Source organism: Serinus canaria, chromosome 1A, assembly GCF_022539315.1.
Source record: "Serinus canaria isolate serCan28SL12 chromosome 1A, serCan2020, whole genome shotgun sequence".
Lineage (NCBI taxonomy): Eukaryota > Metazoa > Chordata > Aves > Passeriformes > Fringillidae > Serinus > Serinus canaria.
This window is the reverse complement of record NC_066314.1, coordinates 15,412,681-15,433,281: the sequence shown is the minus strand read 5'-3', so window position 1 is coordinate 15,433,281 and position 20,601 is coordinate 15,412,681. Positions and strand designations below refer to the sequence as shown.

Genomic DNA, 20,601 nt, shown 5'->3' with positions numbered 1-20,601 from the left:
ACGAACCCCAGACAGCAGCTGGTCACATCCCTTAACCTTGTTTCCCATTTTTTAATCTTCTTTTCCTGGCACGCTTCTATATCCTTTTCTCTGCCCCATTTAACAAACCACTCCAATTATTTCTTCCTTTCATGGTCCCAGTTTTGCTACTGCTATACCTAAATATGGCATTTCTGAAATTATTATCAGGCACTGTTGGTCTTGTTACACTGCACTTCCCTAAGTGATCTCTCAGTACTTCTCTCCATACAATGGCACTGTCTGGGCACCTTTCACACAATTCCCCCTTGAATGCTTGTGAAATCCAGGCATACCATAGGGTGCCATCTACAACTTGTGTCAGCTTCTCACACTGTGGTTTGTTACATACAGCATTTTCTCACATCACCTACTGTAGTTCTCCACACCCCAGGGAGTTTGCTCAATCTCCAAGCAGCTTTAGTATTGGCTTGCAGCCCCTACCACTTCTGCAATCCCACCCATGGTCTGATTCCAAGTAAATCCCCACCATATGAAGCACTACAGCATAAGTAACAATATCACTGGTTATATTCTCCTGAAAGCCAGAAAAGCAGGAACTGGTCAGAAGATGTGAAGGCAAGATAAACATATAATATGAGCCAGAGTAGAAAAATAGTATTTTGTGTCATTTATGAACAAAAACAATAAAAAAGAGATAATATCTGTCTTAAGTAAACAATCTATAAAATTACATATGTATTTCCCTTCCACCCCAAAGCATGGCAGTTAGCTCCAGTTGTTTTAATACCAAGTCTTCAAAAGCAAAACCTCCAACTGTGCATATTCCTGCTCTACTCGTCCTTGCGCAGTATTGATGAACAAATATGCTTTACTGGGGCTAATCTATTTCTGTCCAGGCTGAATGAAAACTAATCTTGTGCATTAGTTTATTACTTCCTTAACACTTTGCTCAAGTTTCAAGTTTTGGCTACCTTTATGCAAAATCATACCATTTATAAAGTATGTAATTAGTATATGAAGAAAATAGAAAATAAATTGTAACTCAGCAACTGCTTTTATTGTTTTCTAGTAACACAGTTGTCCATTCTCAACTCCATTCCCACCGAACCCACTCTAATCTTTCACCTTTCCATATTTTTGCTCCACCCTTAACTCACCTCAGTAGGAATCCATACCCAAACATGATACCAACCTCTGAAAACAGCACATGTAAAGTAAGAAAAAGTATAAAAAGGGAAAATATGCAGATCTACTGTCACAATCAGAAATGTGAAGCATATGATTAATTGAGTGACAGATCATCCCAAATCACCCAGTACAAAAATTCCACTTACTTCTAAGTAACTCATTTAAGGCCAAAGATAGGAAATACACAAGCAAATTGGAACACAGCTTATTTTCCCTCCCTCCCCTCCTGATCCTACTCTGCAATGAACATACATTTCCTTTAATTAGGGATAGCTTGGGCTATCACGTAATTCCAAACAGTATCACACACTATGGCAGTGAGTTCAAAAGGACTGTTCTTTCTGGAAGGAAATCTCAGCACTGGTCATCGAAGTGAAAACCAGGGACAAACAATGGGGGTTTTTTTACAACATAACACTTATTTGAAACAGATTCTCTATTTACCCGTCGCGTAGGATTTGGGAGTGAATAGTTCTTCCATGCTGAACACAAATAATCATTTATGTTGCTTTGCCACTGTCTTATCCTCTCTGGGAGCCCTTTTTACACCTAGATTGTCTGCTGGGCCTACAAAATCTTCAGCAGTGTTCCTTCTCCCAGCGTATCTGAGAAAAACTATTTAAAGCTAGTTTTTATATGTTTCTAAGTTATTTCTCAAACTCTCTTTTAGAAATGCTTCCATTCATTCGGCCTGATAGGATTCATATTCTGCTCTGCTCTCCTTATCTGACACAGAACTTTACCTTTTGGATTGTATTTAATAACCTTCTATTGTATTTAATAACCTCCTCTGCTCTGTTGTCATGCCATCCTTCTCAACTTTCTCAAGGCTTTTGTTTCTGGTTTTGCTTTCGTAAGTGGTACAGTAATTGCTTTCAGGACAGAGGACTGTTAGACAGATGACTGCACAACTGAGAGTTAAGTCAGTTCCATTACAAACCATTAGCCCTGGGTATGTGATAGTTCTATTTTTTTTACACTGACTGCTGTCCTATATCATAGTCTTCCAAAATTCCAGGATCCCAGACTAATCCAAAAACACATGCAGAATTCTGGCCCTTACTTTCCATTACAGTGCACTCAACTACTATTTTGCCAGTGACAAAGAGCCCACAGTAAAACTCAAAGGGGCTATGCAAGAATTCTTATCAGGTGTAGTAGCAAACTCCAAAAGCACAAAGTCTGACCCTTGCATGACACTACTGCTAAAACATCAAATTACATTATGGTTTCCTCTGATGGTTCATCATCAAAACAAGAGGAAAGAAAACAAAGGACCCTGCCTTTTCCAACAGCAATTACAACAGCAGGACCAAAGTTGCTCCTGGAAGACTTAGTCTAACCCTACTATAACATAAAACAAAAGTGCTTCTGGTGATGAGGAAAAAAAATTGAAGCATATACACAAGAGTACCATTTTAGGTACTCTTGCCAGTGAAGCTAAATTCTAATACTGCTGTTAAAATACATTAACTACATTCTATTAGTCATAACTAAATTTTACGGCAAGTGTCTCTATTACAATCTTTAAGATGGGCTTTATTCTTACAAATGGCTCAACTGGTGAGTTCCTAAAAATCAAGTAACTACATATAATTGAAATACTCATATTCCAATTCTCAGGTTACCTTGAGACACTAGAGACTTAATTTTTTTTTTTTTTTTTAAAAAGGACCCTGGAGAATACTCACTTGGTCTATTACCTGGTCAGCCTCACTTTTGTGCCTGGGAAGATCATGGAACAACAGAACACCTTCCTAGAGGCTCTGTGAAGGCACATGCAGGACAGTGATGTGATTTGAGTCAGCCAGCATAGCTGACCAGAACAGTCTAAGCAGCATTTTGGCCTTCTACAATGGAGTGACTAATCAATGGACAAGCTAAGGCTTTACAGGTGTCATCTGTTTAGACCTGTAAAGCCTTTGACATGGTCCCCCAGAAAATCCTTTTCTATACTGGAGACAGAAATGGATTTGATGGGAGGACTCTTTGGTGAATGAAGAATTGCTTGAATGAGCACATCCAGGGAGTAATGGTCAGTGGCTCCATGTTGAGATGGAGATCATTGATGAGCGCTGCCCCTCAGGAAGTCATACTGAGCCCACTGTCATTCCGTGTTGGTGACACACACTGTGGGATCAAGTGTACCCTCAGCAAATTTGCAGATGACACTGAGCTGAGTCATATGGTTGACACACCTGAGAGCGGGGATGCCATGCAGAGGGACTTGGACAACTTGAAGTGGGATCATGGAAATGTTATCAGGTTTAACAAGAACAAGTGAAAGGTCCTGCACCTGGGTTGGGGCAATCAAACAGTACGAACACAGGCCAGGGGATGGAGGGATCAGGGCAATAAACATGGGAGAAGGACTGGCAGGTACTGGTGGACAATTGGCTGGACAGGTGAAAAAGCCAAATATGTCCTGGCTGCATCAAAAGCAGCATGGCCTGTAGGTCAAGGGAGGTAATTCTGCCCCCTCTACTCTCTACTTAGGTGAGACTTCCAGGTGGGCATGGAGTACTGCATCCAGCTCTAGAGTCCTCAGTAAGAGAAAGACATGGACCTTTTGGAATAACTCCAAAGGGCCATGAAGATAATCAAGGGGCTGTAATGCTAAACAGATTTTTGGGGTTTATACATTTTCCATATATTTGTAGCTCTGTAAACTACTATTATATAGTTATATAGGTCCTAACTAACCACAGTGCTTTTCCTACCCCCTTACCTAAATGTTAGAACAATAAAAGCTAACCTTCCTGGAATCTTACTTAGTCTTCCCTCTATAGTGTGAACCACTATTTTTTCATTATATATTGTATATATAATAAGCCCACAATAAAGGTGGGGTTAGAAGCTAGGGGCAACTTCAATGAGGGGCAGAACCAAAACAGGAGATTACTTAATTAACTGTTCTTCTAATTGGATGATTTCTGTTAAGTATGCTATTTGTTAAACTAACAAAATTGTCACACTGTATTACATGTGCATCTTGCTGTATTTGCACCATGAAGAACTTTCACTAAAGGAAACTGTTTGGCTTGTGGCATCAGGCAGCAGCTGGACCACCTCTCCTACAAAGACAGGCTGAGAGTTGGAGCTGTTCAGCCTGGAAAAGAGAAGGCTCTGGGCAGCATTGCTGTGGCCTTTCAATCCTTAAAGGGAGCTTATAAGAAAAATGGGGACAGCATTTTTGTCAGAGTCTGTTTTGATATGACAAAGGGTAATGGTTTTAATTTGAAAGACAGTGGCTTCAGACTAGATGTAAGGAAGAAATTTTTTTACAGTGAAGACGGTGAAACGCTGGAACAGGTTGCCCAGAGGAGTTGTGAATGTCCCATCTCTGGGTGACAGTCTTGGACTAATCTGATCTAGTTGAATATGTCCCTTCTAATTGCAAGGGTGTTGAACTAGATGACTTAAGGGTACCTTCCAACATGAACTATTTTATGAACTTAGTATTTTAATTATTAAACTATTTGTCATTGGCTGAAATGTTACATTCTCGCTAGTCAAAGCATGACTTCAATGAATTATCATTAGAGCAACTCCTCCCCCTTGTAGATTTCCTAAGGAATTAGACATCCTAGTTTTGAGTCACTAAGTATGTTCCCAAGCACAGATTTTCTGCAAGAGTTTTAATAGCACCTACAAATCAGGCACACATTTTCAATCAAGATAGTACTGCAAAAATATTCTTGTTTCAATACAATTATTATTTTCTTAAACTTCCAGAACAATTATTTTGAAAATGAGCACTTGTAAACATTACAATTACAGACACATTAAATTGTTAAAAATGTGAACAAGGAACCAGCTGAAATTAGGCAGATCCAAAAACAGTATCTGTAAAACCCTGTCCCAAACTAAAAGGATACTTTATGAAGAACCCAATTGTTGTTAGTCTCTTTTTCAGCTGCCTCATTATTTGACATAACTCTGTGACCAATGGTATGAAAGAATTTATAAATCCCCATAGATTTTAGACAAAAAGTATCTCAATTTTCTCACACTAGCCAACTCTCATTTCTGCTTAGGAGACAGCAGTTACTTTTCACAGAAATGTTTCTTTAGCATATTTTATTATGAAGGTATAATATGGTATGAAAATGCTGCAAATTAATATGATTAATTTAGGAAAAAAATTGTTTTATCTGGCTTAATACAATACATTTACAGATACATTCCCTCTCTCTGATGAAGAAAAAGTTCAAAGCATTTGCTCTAACAGAAATTTTAGGACTATCCTTTTACTGCATTTAGATTTAAAGACTTCTCAGATTCCATAAATATTTCATGGGGAATTTTACAAAGAAAACATGCCATTAGTTTGCCAGCTTTTAACTGTACAAGCAATTACTGGAGTTATTACCTACTACACCTAAAACACATGAGGGCAAACAACCAAGTCAACAAGAATTCTTCTTGGAACTACAAGCTAATCATTCTACCTATTACAAATATATAAAAAATAAGAAATATTAAAAGAGTTCAAAATTTCCCTGTATGTATTATTCATTTTTGATACATCTATTATTTCATTGAGATTACTATAAATGGCTACATGAAGCCATGGCCTGCATGAGCAACTCCATGATAGATACGATAAACTAGATTTACATGTTTGATGTTCCAACAACATAAATTCCTTGGATATTTTACCTATACAAAGCTGGAAAATTCTTTCAAAAGCAGATATGCACAGAACTACAGCTCCCCCAACAGCCCATTATAATACAGGCAGTACATATAGAAAATAACTTGAATACAGGGCTTGTTATTACTATGGCAACCACAGCAACTGGTTTTCAAAATGAATAATAGCTCTGTTAGGCACTTCATTAATTTTTTTTTTTTTTTAATCAAACACTGCCCTTAATCTTCTCAATGGAACAAAGAGTTATTCTGAATGCTGCAGAAACAGGAAATCAAGTCCAATCCACCTTTGTAAATACAGGGTAAGATCCTTTTCAGAGCCTTTGCTAGAAAAGAGTAGAAAAGTACATCTTGTCCGCTACTTCACATAAAAAGTCAGAAGCAGAAGAGGTTGGTGTTACAAGGTAAAAGAAAGCAAGTGATTAGGAAAACTAAGGCAAAAAGAAGATTATTGAAATTCCTAAGACCTGCAACATGTGAAGCCAGTGATGGAAATGATAAGTAATGGAGAACAACTGCAGCAGCAGCAGATGTTGTTTTTCATAGTTCTCCCAAAACATCCAATTTCTGTGCATCATCAACTGTTTTTATTTTTATATTAATGCCATTGAAACAGTTTCTAACTTTTTGGAAGTTAGATGTACAACTAAAGGAAAACCTTTCATACCCTCTTCTGAATGTTCAAAAAAAAAAAAAAAAAAGCAGCTCCTAATGATTTAATTATGAGTCTTTACTTCAGCGGTTGCACTGGAAGGATTATTTAGTTTAGCTTTACATTAGGTTCTATTATATCAAACTCCTGTATAAGGCTAGCCCTTAACCTCTAATCCATGTAGGTTTTTCTCAGTTAACTGCAAACATACATCACATCCACAGTAATTGTCCACTGTGGCTAAAACACATGAGGGCAAACTGAACCAATAATCTGCAACAGCGAGGCAGCATAGCACAGACATACACAGTGAAACTTGCTCCACTGTGTTTACCATCCCAGACAAGTTTTATCTACTTCTTCCAGTTCTGGGCATGCTACTAACGAAGTAACAATGACTTATGTTCCAACATTATTAAAGAGATGAAAGAGATGCTGGTAAGAAAACCTAAAGGATTAATTATACTTCCTTGAGCCTTCATAAACTGATTTACAAGCTGTATGTGCCACTCATTACAACACGTACATTGCTAATCTTGATGTTCAAGAGCTTCAGGACACAGAGCAAGATCAGAGTTCTCAGCAGTCTTGTTGGTGACATTCCTGGTAAGTCCCTCCCATGCCACAAAGTCTGCAAAACGTCATGGGAAGAGGCAAAGCTGCTCCCTTAGTCTGACTTCAAGAGAGAACACTGAATAATACAGGTTTCACAAAGTTCAGCTTTCCTGATGCTCTCAGGTAAGGAACGGAGATGGCACACCAAAAGCAAACCAACAAACAGTCATACAAACAAAAAAACTACAAGAACACTTCATCACGTAGTACTTCTCTTTCTCCCAGTTCATACAGACTAAAATATCCCTCTTCACTGTATTGTTCACCTAAGACTAAGACTCACAGACTGTTTTTGAACATCTGATCAAAAATCAGTGCAATAAACTCCTAAAAGTTCTGCTAAAACTTTACGGACACAAAAAACCCTTTGAATTAATCATTCTTGCAATCTGGAGTAGAATGCTAACTCTAACTCTTTTCTTTTTTGATGATCAATTAGTTGTAACTACCAAGGCAATTTTTGTGTGTACACAGAAATTTGAATGGTAATTTAGTGATTTTTTTTAACAGTAACCCCTTCACATCAGCAGAACTTAGGGGTCCCACTGTAATGCTCTACATCCAAATCCACTTGGAAAAAGACATAGTACAGAACTCCACTCTTTGTTAATGGAGCCATAAGTGTAATATGGGAGTTTTAAGGACTGTGCTAAGAGCACTCTTTTTCTGAACAGATCAATGGTTTTAAACTGAAATGTTCTCTGTGGACATCCACACAAAAAGAAACAGGTTAGTCTCTGAACTATTCTGATACCAACAAAAAAATCACATAGATCTTCTATTTATAGGCAAGAAGTCCAGAACCTTAGAACCAGGCTCATCTGTGTAGTTTACAACACCTTTTACCCATTTATTAATTTGAGTCACACTTGAACACCAAAACTCTTGACCAAAAAAAAGAAAAAAAAAAGGAAACCTTTAGGTTACAGGCTCCGTTCCTTTTAAGGAAAAGATTATCTTGTTTGTTAATAGGAGCTGCAGCTGTTCAGTCTTACTCTTTTTTTTCCCCTCAATAAAAATTTAATTTAGTGATAGATGGCATTTGAAATACATAAGACTAAGGAGTCTTCCCTCAAATCAAAATTAACAAATCCTTGCTAAAAGATAACAATACTAATCCACAACTAAACTAGAGTTCTTCTGCAAGCCTTTCAGACAGTCCCCCACAACATCCTTGCCACTAAACTGGAGAGATTTGTTTGAGGGATGAGCTGTAAGATACAGACATTCGATCAGTTCCTTATCCAAAGAGTTGCAATCAATAGCTCAGTTCCAAGTGGAAGCCAGTAACGAGTGGGGTGCCACGCAGCTCCAATATGGGGCCAACAGCATTTAGTATCTTCCTCGATGACAATCACAGTGGGACCAAGCCCACACTCAGCAAGCTGGCAGATGACACCAAGCTGTGACACAGTGGATTTGCTGGAAGGAGCACATCCCATCCACAGACTCAGACAGGCTTGAGAGGTGGGCCAAGGCAAACCCCATGAAGTTCTACAAGGGCAAGTGTAAGGTCCTGCACCCTGGAGCAATCGATAGAATCAGCACAGATCTGGAACTACTATGTCAATCTACCAACTTGACAAAGAAAGAGAAATGCATCCTGAAGAAACAAACTAAGTAAAAATCTTCTCAAAATTATTTAAGGAATCTATTCTCATCTAGTTAGAATGAAAAATAATAAATTAATACCTTTACATTGAAATATTCCACCAGAGCAGAAATCAGAATAAATGCTTACCATTAAATGAAAATACAAGTTATGAGACCAACCCACAGAAAACATGAAGACAAAACACTAATCCTGCAACAAGTAACTAAAAAGGGAAAAAATAATGGATATTTAACATTCATTTCTTTCAGAAGATTCTTAATTTAAAAATAAATGTTTTAAAGTCTCCCGGTACAATACTGTTCGGTTAATAGTGTTTTTTTATTAGCTAAATAGGAAAGCATGCTTTGTAGATAAAAAACTAACTAGAACAGAACAAGAATCAGAGGACACCTTTTGGTGATAATAATTTGAAAAGACAGATATAACTAATGGCACATCACACGAAGCAGCAGTAGGACACATGTTAACTTTATACTATATATCAACAAACAGAAAGAATAGGCACTCACACGATCAACTACAAGTAATTCACAGCTGTAGGGGGCATTGAAATTCTAAATTACATGGATGTACTGGGAGCACAGAGATAAATCACTGTGTAGCTTAGTGTAGATAAATTAATGAAGCTGGGAACAAAATTAATCAAGTTCATTTCAATTAATTCATTTTGTAAAGTTATTGAAACTTTTCAACAGCACCAGTTTGGCAAGCAATTTTATAGGACATAACAGACCGTGGTGACAGAATACTAGATTTATGAGCCATAAGTGAAAGAAAAGGTAATTACTATGTTAGATCAGGTTTAATATATATCTGCAATGGATGTGACCATGAATAGGAAAATCCTATTTCAAGTTGCTGCAACAATATCACTGTGATGGGAAAAAGAGACATCTAACATGTTTTCTTTCTGAATTTAATCTCTAGAGAACCACTCTTGAACTCTTTTATTATAGTACAAAGAGACAACCAGCTATTGTTACAAAATAATCTGAGATTACAGCATTTTAACACCTGTAAAATTATGTAATTAGTTTTTGTCACCACCAGATAAATCAAGAGTTCAGCTAGTCTTTCCAAGTTCTGTAAGACTTCACAACATTATCCACTACTTCCGGAGCAAAAGACTAGCTAAGAGACAGGACCTAACTCAGCAGTTTGTAGTACTCTCTGAAAAGGTTTCTTTTTTCAAATTTGGTCAAAAGGAGGAAGAAAAATAGATGAGTTTTTAAAAAAGTACAATGAAAAGTGCTCCTGAATGTTTACAGCAGCTGAAGTAAATTTAAGATGGGAATACTTCACAATTTTCATGGGTGCTTTTACAGGGCCTTCTATTATTTTTATCAAGGTAGTATGCTAAAATTTCAACATATTTTATTCACCTTGGGATTTTTCATGACTAAGTAGGGAAAAAAGTGACCCTAACATGCAAAACAATTTTACAACTTAAGAAATTAGTTGGTTTGACTCTGAAATAATACATGTATTATGTTGCCTAACAGTAGCATTACAATGTCTTGAGGCTTTATTAAATCCAGAGAACACAGCACACCAACTTTACCATTGGTTGTTATTTTACTTAAATAAACATGTTTCTTACATCTAATTACATATCCATTAACCAAATATGTGTAAAAAAACAGAAAAATAGTTGATTTGAAGATAAAGGCATTAAGGAAGTGCTTTAATCAGCTAATTTTTAAACTTACATTAGTAACCATCATACATCAGCTGCGCTGAAGTTGCAAGTATGCAGTAACTTGCTTGTTGCTTTATCAAATTTTATCAACATTATTTACATTGTGTTTGCACAGTAAACAGCTCCCTAAAACATTTTACAAGACTACTAAACACAAGTTTAACAAAAAGAATTAAACTTTAAATGGAAACCTGAAAGACATAGCAGTACTGTTCCTCTAATATATATGAAGTGGTCTGTGAAAGAAAGAAAAAATTCTTCTCAGAACTACTCCCCCACATGACTTAGATAAAGTTCTGTTCCCCCCCTCTTAAAGCAAGCAACTGTGTTGGAGTCACTTTGAATAATGAAGGGAACTTCAATCTGAAGCCACGGAAGAACCCTCTGTAAATTAAGCAGGAGCTCCTACCCAAGTTTCTCCAGTTCTATTATTCAAATTGTTGCCAGAAAGTTCCACCTTCTCTTTATTGCCATTGGATAGATTTTGCTGCATTGATTGTAATATTCCAAATCACTCTTTCCTGTTGGATCTTCTGCTTAGACCCCTTTCAGAAATGTATAAATACTCCTGCAGACGCTGGACCCTGGCTTTTTCTAGTTCGTTCCTTGTATGGTGTACACTGTTTAGTATGTTGTTTTATCATTATATTAAAGTTACTTTTCAGAGCAACTAGATCAAGCAGTCTCTCTTGTCAAAGTCGCCAGGACCAGTTCTTAGAGAAGCCACTGGCCAACCATCCGGACCAAGACCAGGGGCTTCACAACTGTTAGTAAAAGTTCTGCAAGCCCATCTTCACTTAGTAATGCAAGGTCCATTACAAGGAAAGACAAGACCTGAAATTCAGTAAGTCTGCTGCAAAATGACTGCAAGTCAAGCGTAAACACGGGTTGATTGCACAAAACTACCATGAATTATTCCTGCTGAATAAGTTGGCATGCACTACAGGAGTGGGAAGCTATGCAGACTAACAGACCCTACAGTCTACTCTGCAGCTGTCTCCTGAACTCAGATGTCCTACCAACAGCCCCACTCTGCTTCCTGACCCTGCACCCACACATCTCACTATGATCTAATTGACAGGGGTCACTCCTCAAATCCCTGTCCAACCAAACTGCTTCTTACAATAGGCTCCTTCTACCAGCCTGCATTTCTTGCAGTAACTACCTATTTCCACAAGTTAAAGTAGCCAGTCTGTGGACCAAACCCAACTCCAAAATCTGTTAGTGGTTTCCAATGACTAAAATAATCTTCACTTCCAAATTTATACACATAATTCATCTTCTTGAGATTTTTGTTGTGAAAGAACACACTCTTTCATACCTCTAGTTGGCATGCACAACTAAAATTGCATTTTACACTATCTTTATAGGATAATGATTATTCAAGTGTGACTCAAAAGATTTCAAGGTCATTTGCATTACTTTGTATTCATAGTCAATGTTGATTTCCCTTGTCATTATAAGAGAATATGTGCATGACACGGCTACAGTTCCACAAATTAACTTACTTTTATTTAGCTTTGAAAGGACTTCTTATATAATCTATTTCAGCAAAATGTGAAACTATACCAAGAAAACAAACACCATAGAAATACTTTACTTCAGTTTACTTCTACTTCCAAGCAAAACCAAGCCTAATAGTTGCAGAAATTAAGAGAAATATTTACAAAAATGTCTCCATGTCCTATTAATTTAATTCATTGTGACAAACAAAGCCCAACTATTTGTGGCTCTAAAACAAAACAGACTCACATGTAGCACATCACCCCATACACACACACAGACAGAATAAGCCCTCTGCAACAGAACAGCCACTTATCCCTATATTACTCCCCACAAATTTTAGATTGGAGCCTATTGCCGAGTTTCTACCTTAGTACATTTCCAGTATTGTCATGAAGAAAACATGGGGGGAGGGAACACAAAAAACAAACACAAAAACTACTCCAACAACAAATTAAAAACTCCACTACACACAACCTGTAACACTTTCCCAGGCTACTGCCGTCATTATAAATCAAGAATACTTTTTAAACATAATCTTTACTGCAGCACAGTGCTAAACCAAACATCTTCCAGAAATCCATACATTAAAAATGCATGTAGACACGCACACACCAGATTCTGATCAATTGTGCATACAGCAATAAGCATATACATGTTTACATATGTATATATGTGTACACACACTTTCCCTAACAGATACCAAGAATGCAGTCCAAGCACTACTATCACACATGATCTACTCCTAAAGAGCTTCATGATCATCAAGAACTTGCATGTCATGAATAACAAGTTCATTTCTTTTACTGAAACCATAATGTATTACCTATAATGTAGATAGATATATGTCCTATTGGACATATTCCAGATACAAAAGTCAAAATATTTGCATCAAAAAAATCAAAACTGGGTATAAAATTCTATCACATAACTTCAAACTGTACTTTTCAGTTTGCACAGCAAGAGAAAGAACAAGCTTCCTATAAACAGCTGTAGAAAAGGCATTATTAAGTGGTTTATACAAGAAATAATATTGGGAGCTTTCTAGATATTTTTCACACTTTAATATCAAGGAAGCATACTCATATTTCACTTTCTTACATATATTTCAGTGTGAGATTCATAAAGTTCAATAGCAAAAAAAATATATATAGTTTGTTTAAATAGCATTGACTAAGTTCACCACAGACAGGGTGACTGCACTCCTAATAAGACTGGAAATTTTCTTCCAAAATTATTTCCCTTTAATCCATACATCTGATTTACTGGTAAAGTATTCTAAACTAAATAGACAGCAAAAGTTAAATGGATAGGTTTACACCAAATTCTGTCTTTCCTCTGATTTTGCAACTTTATGTAACAAAGATTTCTACTATCACAACATTCTTAAGGTATGAGTTTTCATGTCAGTCACAATCAAAAAGGTCATAACATCCGTTAGATCAACGGCTAAAAAGCTAATAAAAGGGCTAAAAAGCGATATATTATTACCATTTTCAAGTTCATGTAAAATATGTTTTAACACCTCCCTTTATTCACAGTTCATTCCATAAGAATGTCCTATAACTCACTGAAATGCTCAGTCTCATGCTGCTATTATAGTTTCCATAATTGTACTTTCCCAGCATCAATCTGACAATAAGACACAGCACGGAAAAAAAAAATAAAAGCTACAGCTTGGACTGTATTATATTGAAGAAGCCTCGTGACAATGACCAGGCAGGAGAGCATCAATTCAAGAAGTGTAAACATGCAATTTCTACTTCTTTCTGTAAGTTTCCTGGAGATATCTTCCAGAATGGTCTACCTCAAAGACATTTTCTTTATTCATTATTTTGCCCTCAACTCCTAATCACCAAGTTCTCCAAATGGAGTGTACTAATCCTGCTTCAGATTTTCACTTGGGATACAAAGCCATTTGATTCTGTGATACCCTCTTGGCACTTGTATTGACTATTCAGCAGCTAAAATCCAGTAAACAAAGGGAACAGTCAAGTTATCTGACAATACATTTGTTTTCCCATTGACTTGTTGTCAGCATTCACAGATGAGACACAGAACTACTGTATCAGCCTGTGAACATGAAGAAGGCTCACAGAGTAGACAAGCAGTAATACTTACACGTCTCATCATTTTTCACTCCTATTTATTTCCAAGCATGAAAATCACACTTATAAACCAAGCTGCTCCATTTTCAGGCATTAGCAATAAACACAGTTAATTATACTGTGGGGTTTTTTCTACAGAGATTAGTCTGGTAGGAAGAAATAATGTGAGAAAGAACAAGAACCCATGGAATACCCTACATATATCAATAGGATGTTTGCAAATCACTTATTAAAAGCAGGAGTACTACAAACTTTCAATTTTATTCTTTCTTTTGTAAGATCAATTTTCAGTGTTGAAAGGATTAGATCCTAACCAAACCATATGGCAGGACAGTACATCAAACAGGAAAATTCTATAGTTTAAGAATAGTTCAGATGTAATTCAGAGGTCCTATGAGAAACACTCACCAAGATCTGTATTTGGGCCAGCAAGAAGCTGCTTAAATTTGTCTAGTCGAGATGCTTCTCTCTCAGTTAATGCAGGAGTAACTGAGGAGCTGTAGTCTGCCATTCCACTTGCCAAGGGAGGTATGGAAGTTTGTGGAAGTGACTGTGATCTCTGCATGGAAGAATTTTCACTAGCACTATCTGAAGGGAAAAAGAAGTACAGCAGTTAGCCTCAGCTAGTGAGAAGACTACTAATCATTTGAATTTAATTTGTAAATTTAAAAGAGAATTCTGTTTTTGAAAAATGTAAACTCAAGTATAGCAGATGTTTGGACTTCAAATTACTTGGATTTAGCAGAAGGAGCATTTCTCTTTGAAGCAGTATTCCACAATTAAAATACAGCAGAGATCATATTCAAGGTTCATGGATTTCTAAAATCTGTGTCACTAAAAGCTGTTCCCTCCCTTAAATTCTTTAAAAAAAAGAAAACAAATTAAAAAAACAACCACTGAGAAATCTTGAAATTATTGCAATTGAAAGCTTATATAAAACCATGGAAAAGATCACATGAGGGTGAATCTCCCAGTCCACCTTCATGATTTTCTCCTGCTTTTCAATATATTTTAATTATATTTATATTTTAATTACAATTTATTTATAATCTTTCACAATAGTGAAAAACAGAGTGAAAACAAAAACAAATAGTGAAAACAAAAAAAGTTTAGTTACTCTTCCCTCACACACATGCATTACAATTTCACAAGGCATGCAGTCTTCCTCTCAAATCACTAGTGATAAACATATAATATTTAGCATTTTCCTGCAAAATTAAAAAGCATTGGGAAGGGTTTACTGTCTTAGAGAGGCAAATATGGTAGCTCTCTCCCAAGATCTTTTTCATTTTTCAACATACCTAATGAACTTGATGTATGACCTTCACTGACTGATTTAACAAGCCTATTATCACCACATGCAACTGAAGTCAGCTGTGCAAATTCCTCTTGTTTTTCTTCCTGTAGATGTTCTTCCTGATATTTATGCTGTTCTTGTAGCTTGCTGTGATTCTGAATTACTTTGTGAGCTGTTTCCATGACCACTTCTGTATTTAAGTTTTCAGCAGCTATTGCTAAGAGTTCATCATCATCATCTCCAAGATCCCAAGCATCACTTGTGTTACTTTCAAATTCTTGGAAGGTGCTGACTTTTTTCAATTTCACTGGAGTTGTAGGTGGCTTTGAACCTGGTTTTATCAAGCTGTACAAAAACAAATAAACACTATTTAGAAAACTAGTAAAAAAGAAAACACTCTGGGTAGGACCAAACCCTGAAAGTTCATAGTTGACACTACATAGGTAGCAAACATCTATCTCTCTCCACTCATGTTGCCGCTACATCCACCCACAGTAACATACAGCTGAAGAAATCTGAAAACAAGGGCTACAAAAACTGAGACTTTGTTGCTTTGAGTAGAAGCGAAAACAAATCTTTCCTTCCCTTTTCTTAAAAAAACAAAACCCCAACAAAAAAAAAGGGGGACCACCCCCAAAATCACATGAAAGGATTACTACTAGAATAGCTTATATAATAGTGCACACTGCACTGCTCTTGCTTCATTCACTTCTGTAGATTTCAGCCCATTCAATGCAATTGCTGAAATCAAGTCACGGCCTACTCCTAGGTCATCATAAGCAATCACACAATACAATCACTGTCATAAACAAACCAACTCTCACCTTAAAACTCATTAAATCTATCATTCCTCTCCATCCAGGCATGCCAGCATGGATTTCCTTCAGAACTTTGCTCTTCTCAGAGGAAAGATATTTCTTCTAGTTACCAGTCTAAGTGGACCCTGATCAGCTCCCAACCTTTTGCCCCTCTGTCAGCAGGCAGTATCAGATATGAACCAAGTATCCCTCCCTAGCCTGGAACTTGCTCCCACAGTAACACAGAGCAATCACATCTCCCTTCAGAAGTGAGCTGAATAAGGTATAAAGTTGAGAGGGTTTCTTAGTCTGTTCATAAGAAATAAAGACGTTACTGCCATTAATTTAATTGTGCTTTGACAGAATGGGTAAGATGGGAAGGGATCACAGAGGGTCATCTGGCCCACACTCCCTGCTCAAGCAAGGTCATCTCGCACAGAATCACATCAAGATGGTTCCTGAGTTTGTTTCTGACCTCCCTCTCTCTCCACCTTGGCTAGCTTTTCTTTGTTCTGTTAAGACAAGGCAGGCAGAACGGCAAATCAGAAACAGTTCTTACCCATTTCTCATATAGTATCAGTTATAATGTTTCTGTTATGTCCTACAGGGAGTATCTTCTCTAACAGGGGCTACAACACTTACACTTTCACCTGACTTGTCATCACTGTCTAAAACAGCAAGGTTTTTCTCTAATTCTGTCACTTCAAGCAATAAACTTCCAGTTTTTGTTCCTGGGTCTCTACACCTCCGTATTTGGGCCAACTAATCTCATTTCTTTTAATTCAACCCTTAGGATCACACATTTCAATTGCCTCCAACTCTGTATCATCTGAAAATTAACTAGAATGTTTACTTCTTGTACTATCTGAAACCAGCCCCTGAAAAATTTAGTAGAAGCATGACGTCCTCCAATCAAATACTTGCCTTTGTGACACTATTTTTTTACTTTACCACTATTTCCCATGTATAAGGCATTAAAAATAAATAATAACAGTTGGCAATCTATGTTAGTTAAGATCTGAAAGAGCTGATTTGTTCCTGCAAATATGGTAACCATCAGGAAGTCACAAAAGAGAAGTCAAAACAGAGAAGTTAGGATTATGACAAAAATTGAAAAAGGAAGATTAACAATAAACTTTATAGCCAAAAGGGAAAAAACAGAGAAGACAGAGGAGACACAAAATACTTGGAATATTTAAATATTAGGTTAACTCACGTTCCATGCAATAATGGGTCAAAAGGTGGATGCTGAGCTCCGTACACATGTTGAATACTAAAGGAAAACAAAGAGAGTTATCACAAAAATAATAAATACTTGGAGAGTTTCTGTGTAATAAATAGTCAGTAACAAAGAGAACTTAAATGTTCCAACAGTTGTCTGTTCCAAAAATTAAAAATAACGAAACTGTAATTGATGTGCATACTAAGAAGTAATTTAATAAAAATCATGGATTTGCTAAACAGGAACTCTGAGACCTAAGCTAAGGTTATTTTAGGCTATTTTATTTTTCTAACCAGGAATTAAAACAAGAAATAAGTTAGACTGTGCAGTACGAATCTACAAAAATTCTCTTCTCAGATTTATCATTTCTTCATCTCTTGCAAAAAATTAAAAATTCTCAAGGAAATATCTATTGACATTTACTATTCTATGTACCCTTGTCACCCAAAATCCAACCAGACAGTTCTTAACCATTACTAAAGTATAAGGATGACAAAGCTACAGAAAAATGTGGAAGGTGACAGCTTAGAGAATAAAAGCCAAAGGAGCATTAACAGAATGCTTTGAAACAAGCTTCCAAAGTCATACTTACTCACTAGCCTCTAACATTACAAAATAACATATTATTGTGTGAAAAGCAAAACTCTCTACAAACTAAAAGTTCATTACCTCCCAGTTATGGGGTATAAAACTATTTTGTAAGTAAAACAATGCCACAGAAGACCCATCAAGACTTACATGTGGCTTCATATTAGAAATTATAACTACATAGCTCTCGAATTGTAAGAGAAATAAATCATATGCAACATTAACAAATACCCAAACTTGTAATAAAAATCACGCATAACAAACATACCCTCCTGACATACCAAAAACTATCTCCAGACCATAAAGATAAGTAAGTCCAACCTTAGTAAACCTAAGATAGAAACAAGCCAAAAAGACTGCAGTCAAAACAGATTTTAAGGGAGGCTTAGATTTTCACAAGAGCTGCAGCATTAACACCAGTGAAATTAGCCCTAGTGGTGACTGAAAATGGTGGTTTATGAAAACTCTTAAAGATTTTTATGTGATTCCATGGAAATCAATTCCCCACCAGCCCTTCCACAGAACCACATGCCATCCTCTCCACAGGCACATTCACTACTCTACACTCTGCTGAGGGTCATGTGTCACTGTCCATTTCCATACACACAGAACTTGCCTTTTCCTTACAGCACTCTGTGAATACCTGCAATGCAAATCCACTCAAACAAAAAACAACAGTCCTCTCCATGCCATGAAAAAAATAAATCAAAATGAAAAGCACATTCTCCACAGTGTCCTTGTTTTTCCACAAGCCTGCAGTTGCCTGCAAATTAACTGCAACTATTAATAGATCCAGCACAAGGGAGGAAGGCCAGAAGTGTTTCACCCTCAAGAGATTCCAGAAAAGTTACAAAGAAAACATATTAGAAGGACAACAGTTGGACTGAAAAAGTTAGTTTGTAACTAAAGAAACAAAACCACTCCCAGTTAGTGCTTATGGGTAACTGAAAATGTAAGAAGGTAAGTGATGAGCAAGACCATCTTGTTGAGTTCACCTTAAGGGTGTAAAATAGAGAGTTATTGTTCTCTGAGAACCACAAGTCCACATCACTCTTACAAAAAGAATATGGAAAACTGTACTGTGAGAATAATTTAAGGATAAGACCATTGAATGTTATTGTTAAATAATAATCTGGACATGTATTTCCACCCTGATGTAACAGTCAAAAGAGTTAACAGGACTTTGGGGATCTATTCCCTGGAAAATCTGGAATGGGAGAATGTGCTTGTAGCTCTTTGCACTAATACAACGACTGCTCTGCTGTTCACACTTCAGAAGAAAGCTGGCAATGTTTTGGAATACGTAGCAGAAACTAAAACATGTCTCTATGCCTAGAAAATACAGCTTCCTACAAAGCATTTCAAAAATTTCATAACTTGCATCAAGTTTCAAAACACCCTAACTTGGCACTGCTGAGAACTACAAACATTCTCCCACTCAAAATTTCCAGGCGAACACATTCCCACGATCACGTCAACTCCTTTAACCGCGATGTCAGGCTGGGAACGCACATTCAGACAATTATTTAAAAACCCTTCTGACACAAGCTAACTGACCACCAGCATCTCCACCGGAGAACTGGAGGCGCCCAGCGCCGGAGGGCTCCGAGCACGGAGCTAACAAGGGACCCCGTCCGAGCAGCGACCGACCGGACCCGATCCCTGCGGCGGAGACTCAAGGACCCGCGGGGTCCCTGCCGTGGGGCTGGGCGGCCGAGGGGCAGGAACGCGGTGCTGGGGTCACAGCGGAGCGGGACGGGCACTGACGCCCCCTCCGGCCCGGCACCATCCAGGGGCCGACGACGCCGACCTTCCGCGGCTCCTCTCACCTGCCCGGCACCTTCGCGCCGCTCCGCTTCCAGAACTGCTTCCTGCCCCCGTCGCTCGCCATAGCGGCGTCACCTCATCCCCCTCCGCGCTCGCGGCCCCGGCCCGCTCCCTCAGGCCTCACTCCCCGCCATTCCTTTCCACAGAAGCACCACTGAGCGCCGCCATCTTGGGACGGGAAAACAATCCCGGGCCTTATTGGCCCTCCGAAGCGGCCCGGAAGCTTGAGCCAACCAGAAGTGAGATTGCTGCCGGGTGGGCCGGGTGAAGCCAATGGCAGCGAGAGGATGCTGGGGGCGGCCAGCCCCGGCCCCGGCGTCCTGCCCCCGCTGCCCCTTGCCCGCTGCCCCGTCACGGCTGATCCCGGGGTGTTCCCCGGCCAAAGCTTTCCTGTAACTCAGGAATTGCTTCGTGCCTCTCCGAGTGTGACGTTTTCAGACTTTAGTGCTCTTTGATTGAACCGTATGGAGCAATTCCTCAGAGTACTCCTTAGAAGTGCATAACTTGCCTTGTAAATGGATGGTGATACTAACTGAATATCAGTGAGCATCGCTTTATAAGAAAATCCATCATATTTTTTCTGCTTTTATATTTTTACATTTGTTTCCGATTATTAACCCAGCTAGTGAGGGCGGGGGGAGCAGGGGGACTTTAAACTTTCTTTGTTTGAAAGTTCTCCAATCATTGTACCCACTTCATTTAAGGCTTTGAGATGTATCTATCTGTAGATTTTTTACATGTATCTATCTGTAGATTTCCCAGCAATACATCACTTCTGCCAAGAAAATAAGTATGATTTAATGTTATTCTTTCAGCTATGGCTTCTGAGAAACCAGTACTGAGTTACAGGAT

At 37.9% G+C, this 20,601-nt stretch overlaps 1 protein-coding gene across 1 annotated transcript in view; it reads right to left on the bottom strand.

Moving 5' to 3' along the window:
• The window catches only part of TBC1D22A (TBC1 domain family member 22A), a 140,029-nt gene extending 120,089 nt beyond the window's left edge, over nucleotides 1-19,940 (bottom strand). The window contains exons 1-4 of the mRNA XM_030238293.2: nucleotides 19,752-19,940; nucleotides 17,329-17,385; nucleotides 15,320-15,660; nucleotides 14,427-14,606 (exon numbers count right to left, since the gene is read on the bottom strand). Of these exons, the coding sequence (XP_030094153.1) occupies nucleotides 14,427-14,606; nucleotides 15,320-15,660; nucleotides 17,329-17,385; nucleotides 19,752-19,813 (640 nt within the window). The 5' untranslated portion in view covers nucleotides 19,814-19,940. The remainder of the gene's footprint in view (nucleotides 1-14,426; nucleotides 14,607-15,319; nucleotides 15,661-17,328; nucleotides 17,386-19,751) is intronic.
• Between the last annotated feature and the right edge of the window lie 661 nt (nucleotides 19,941-20,601).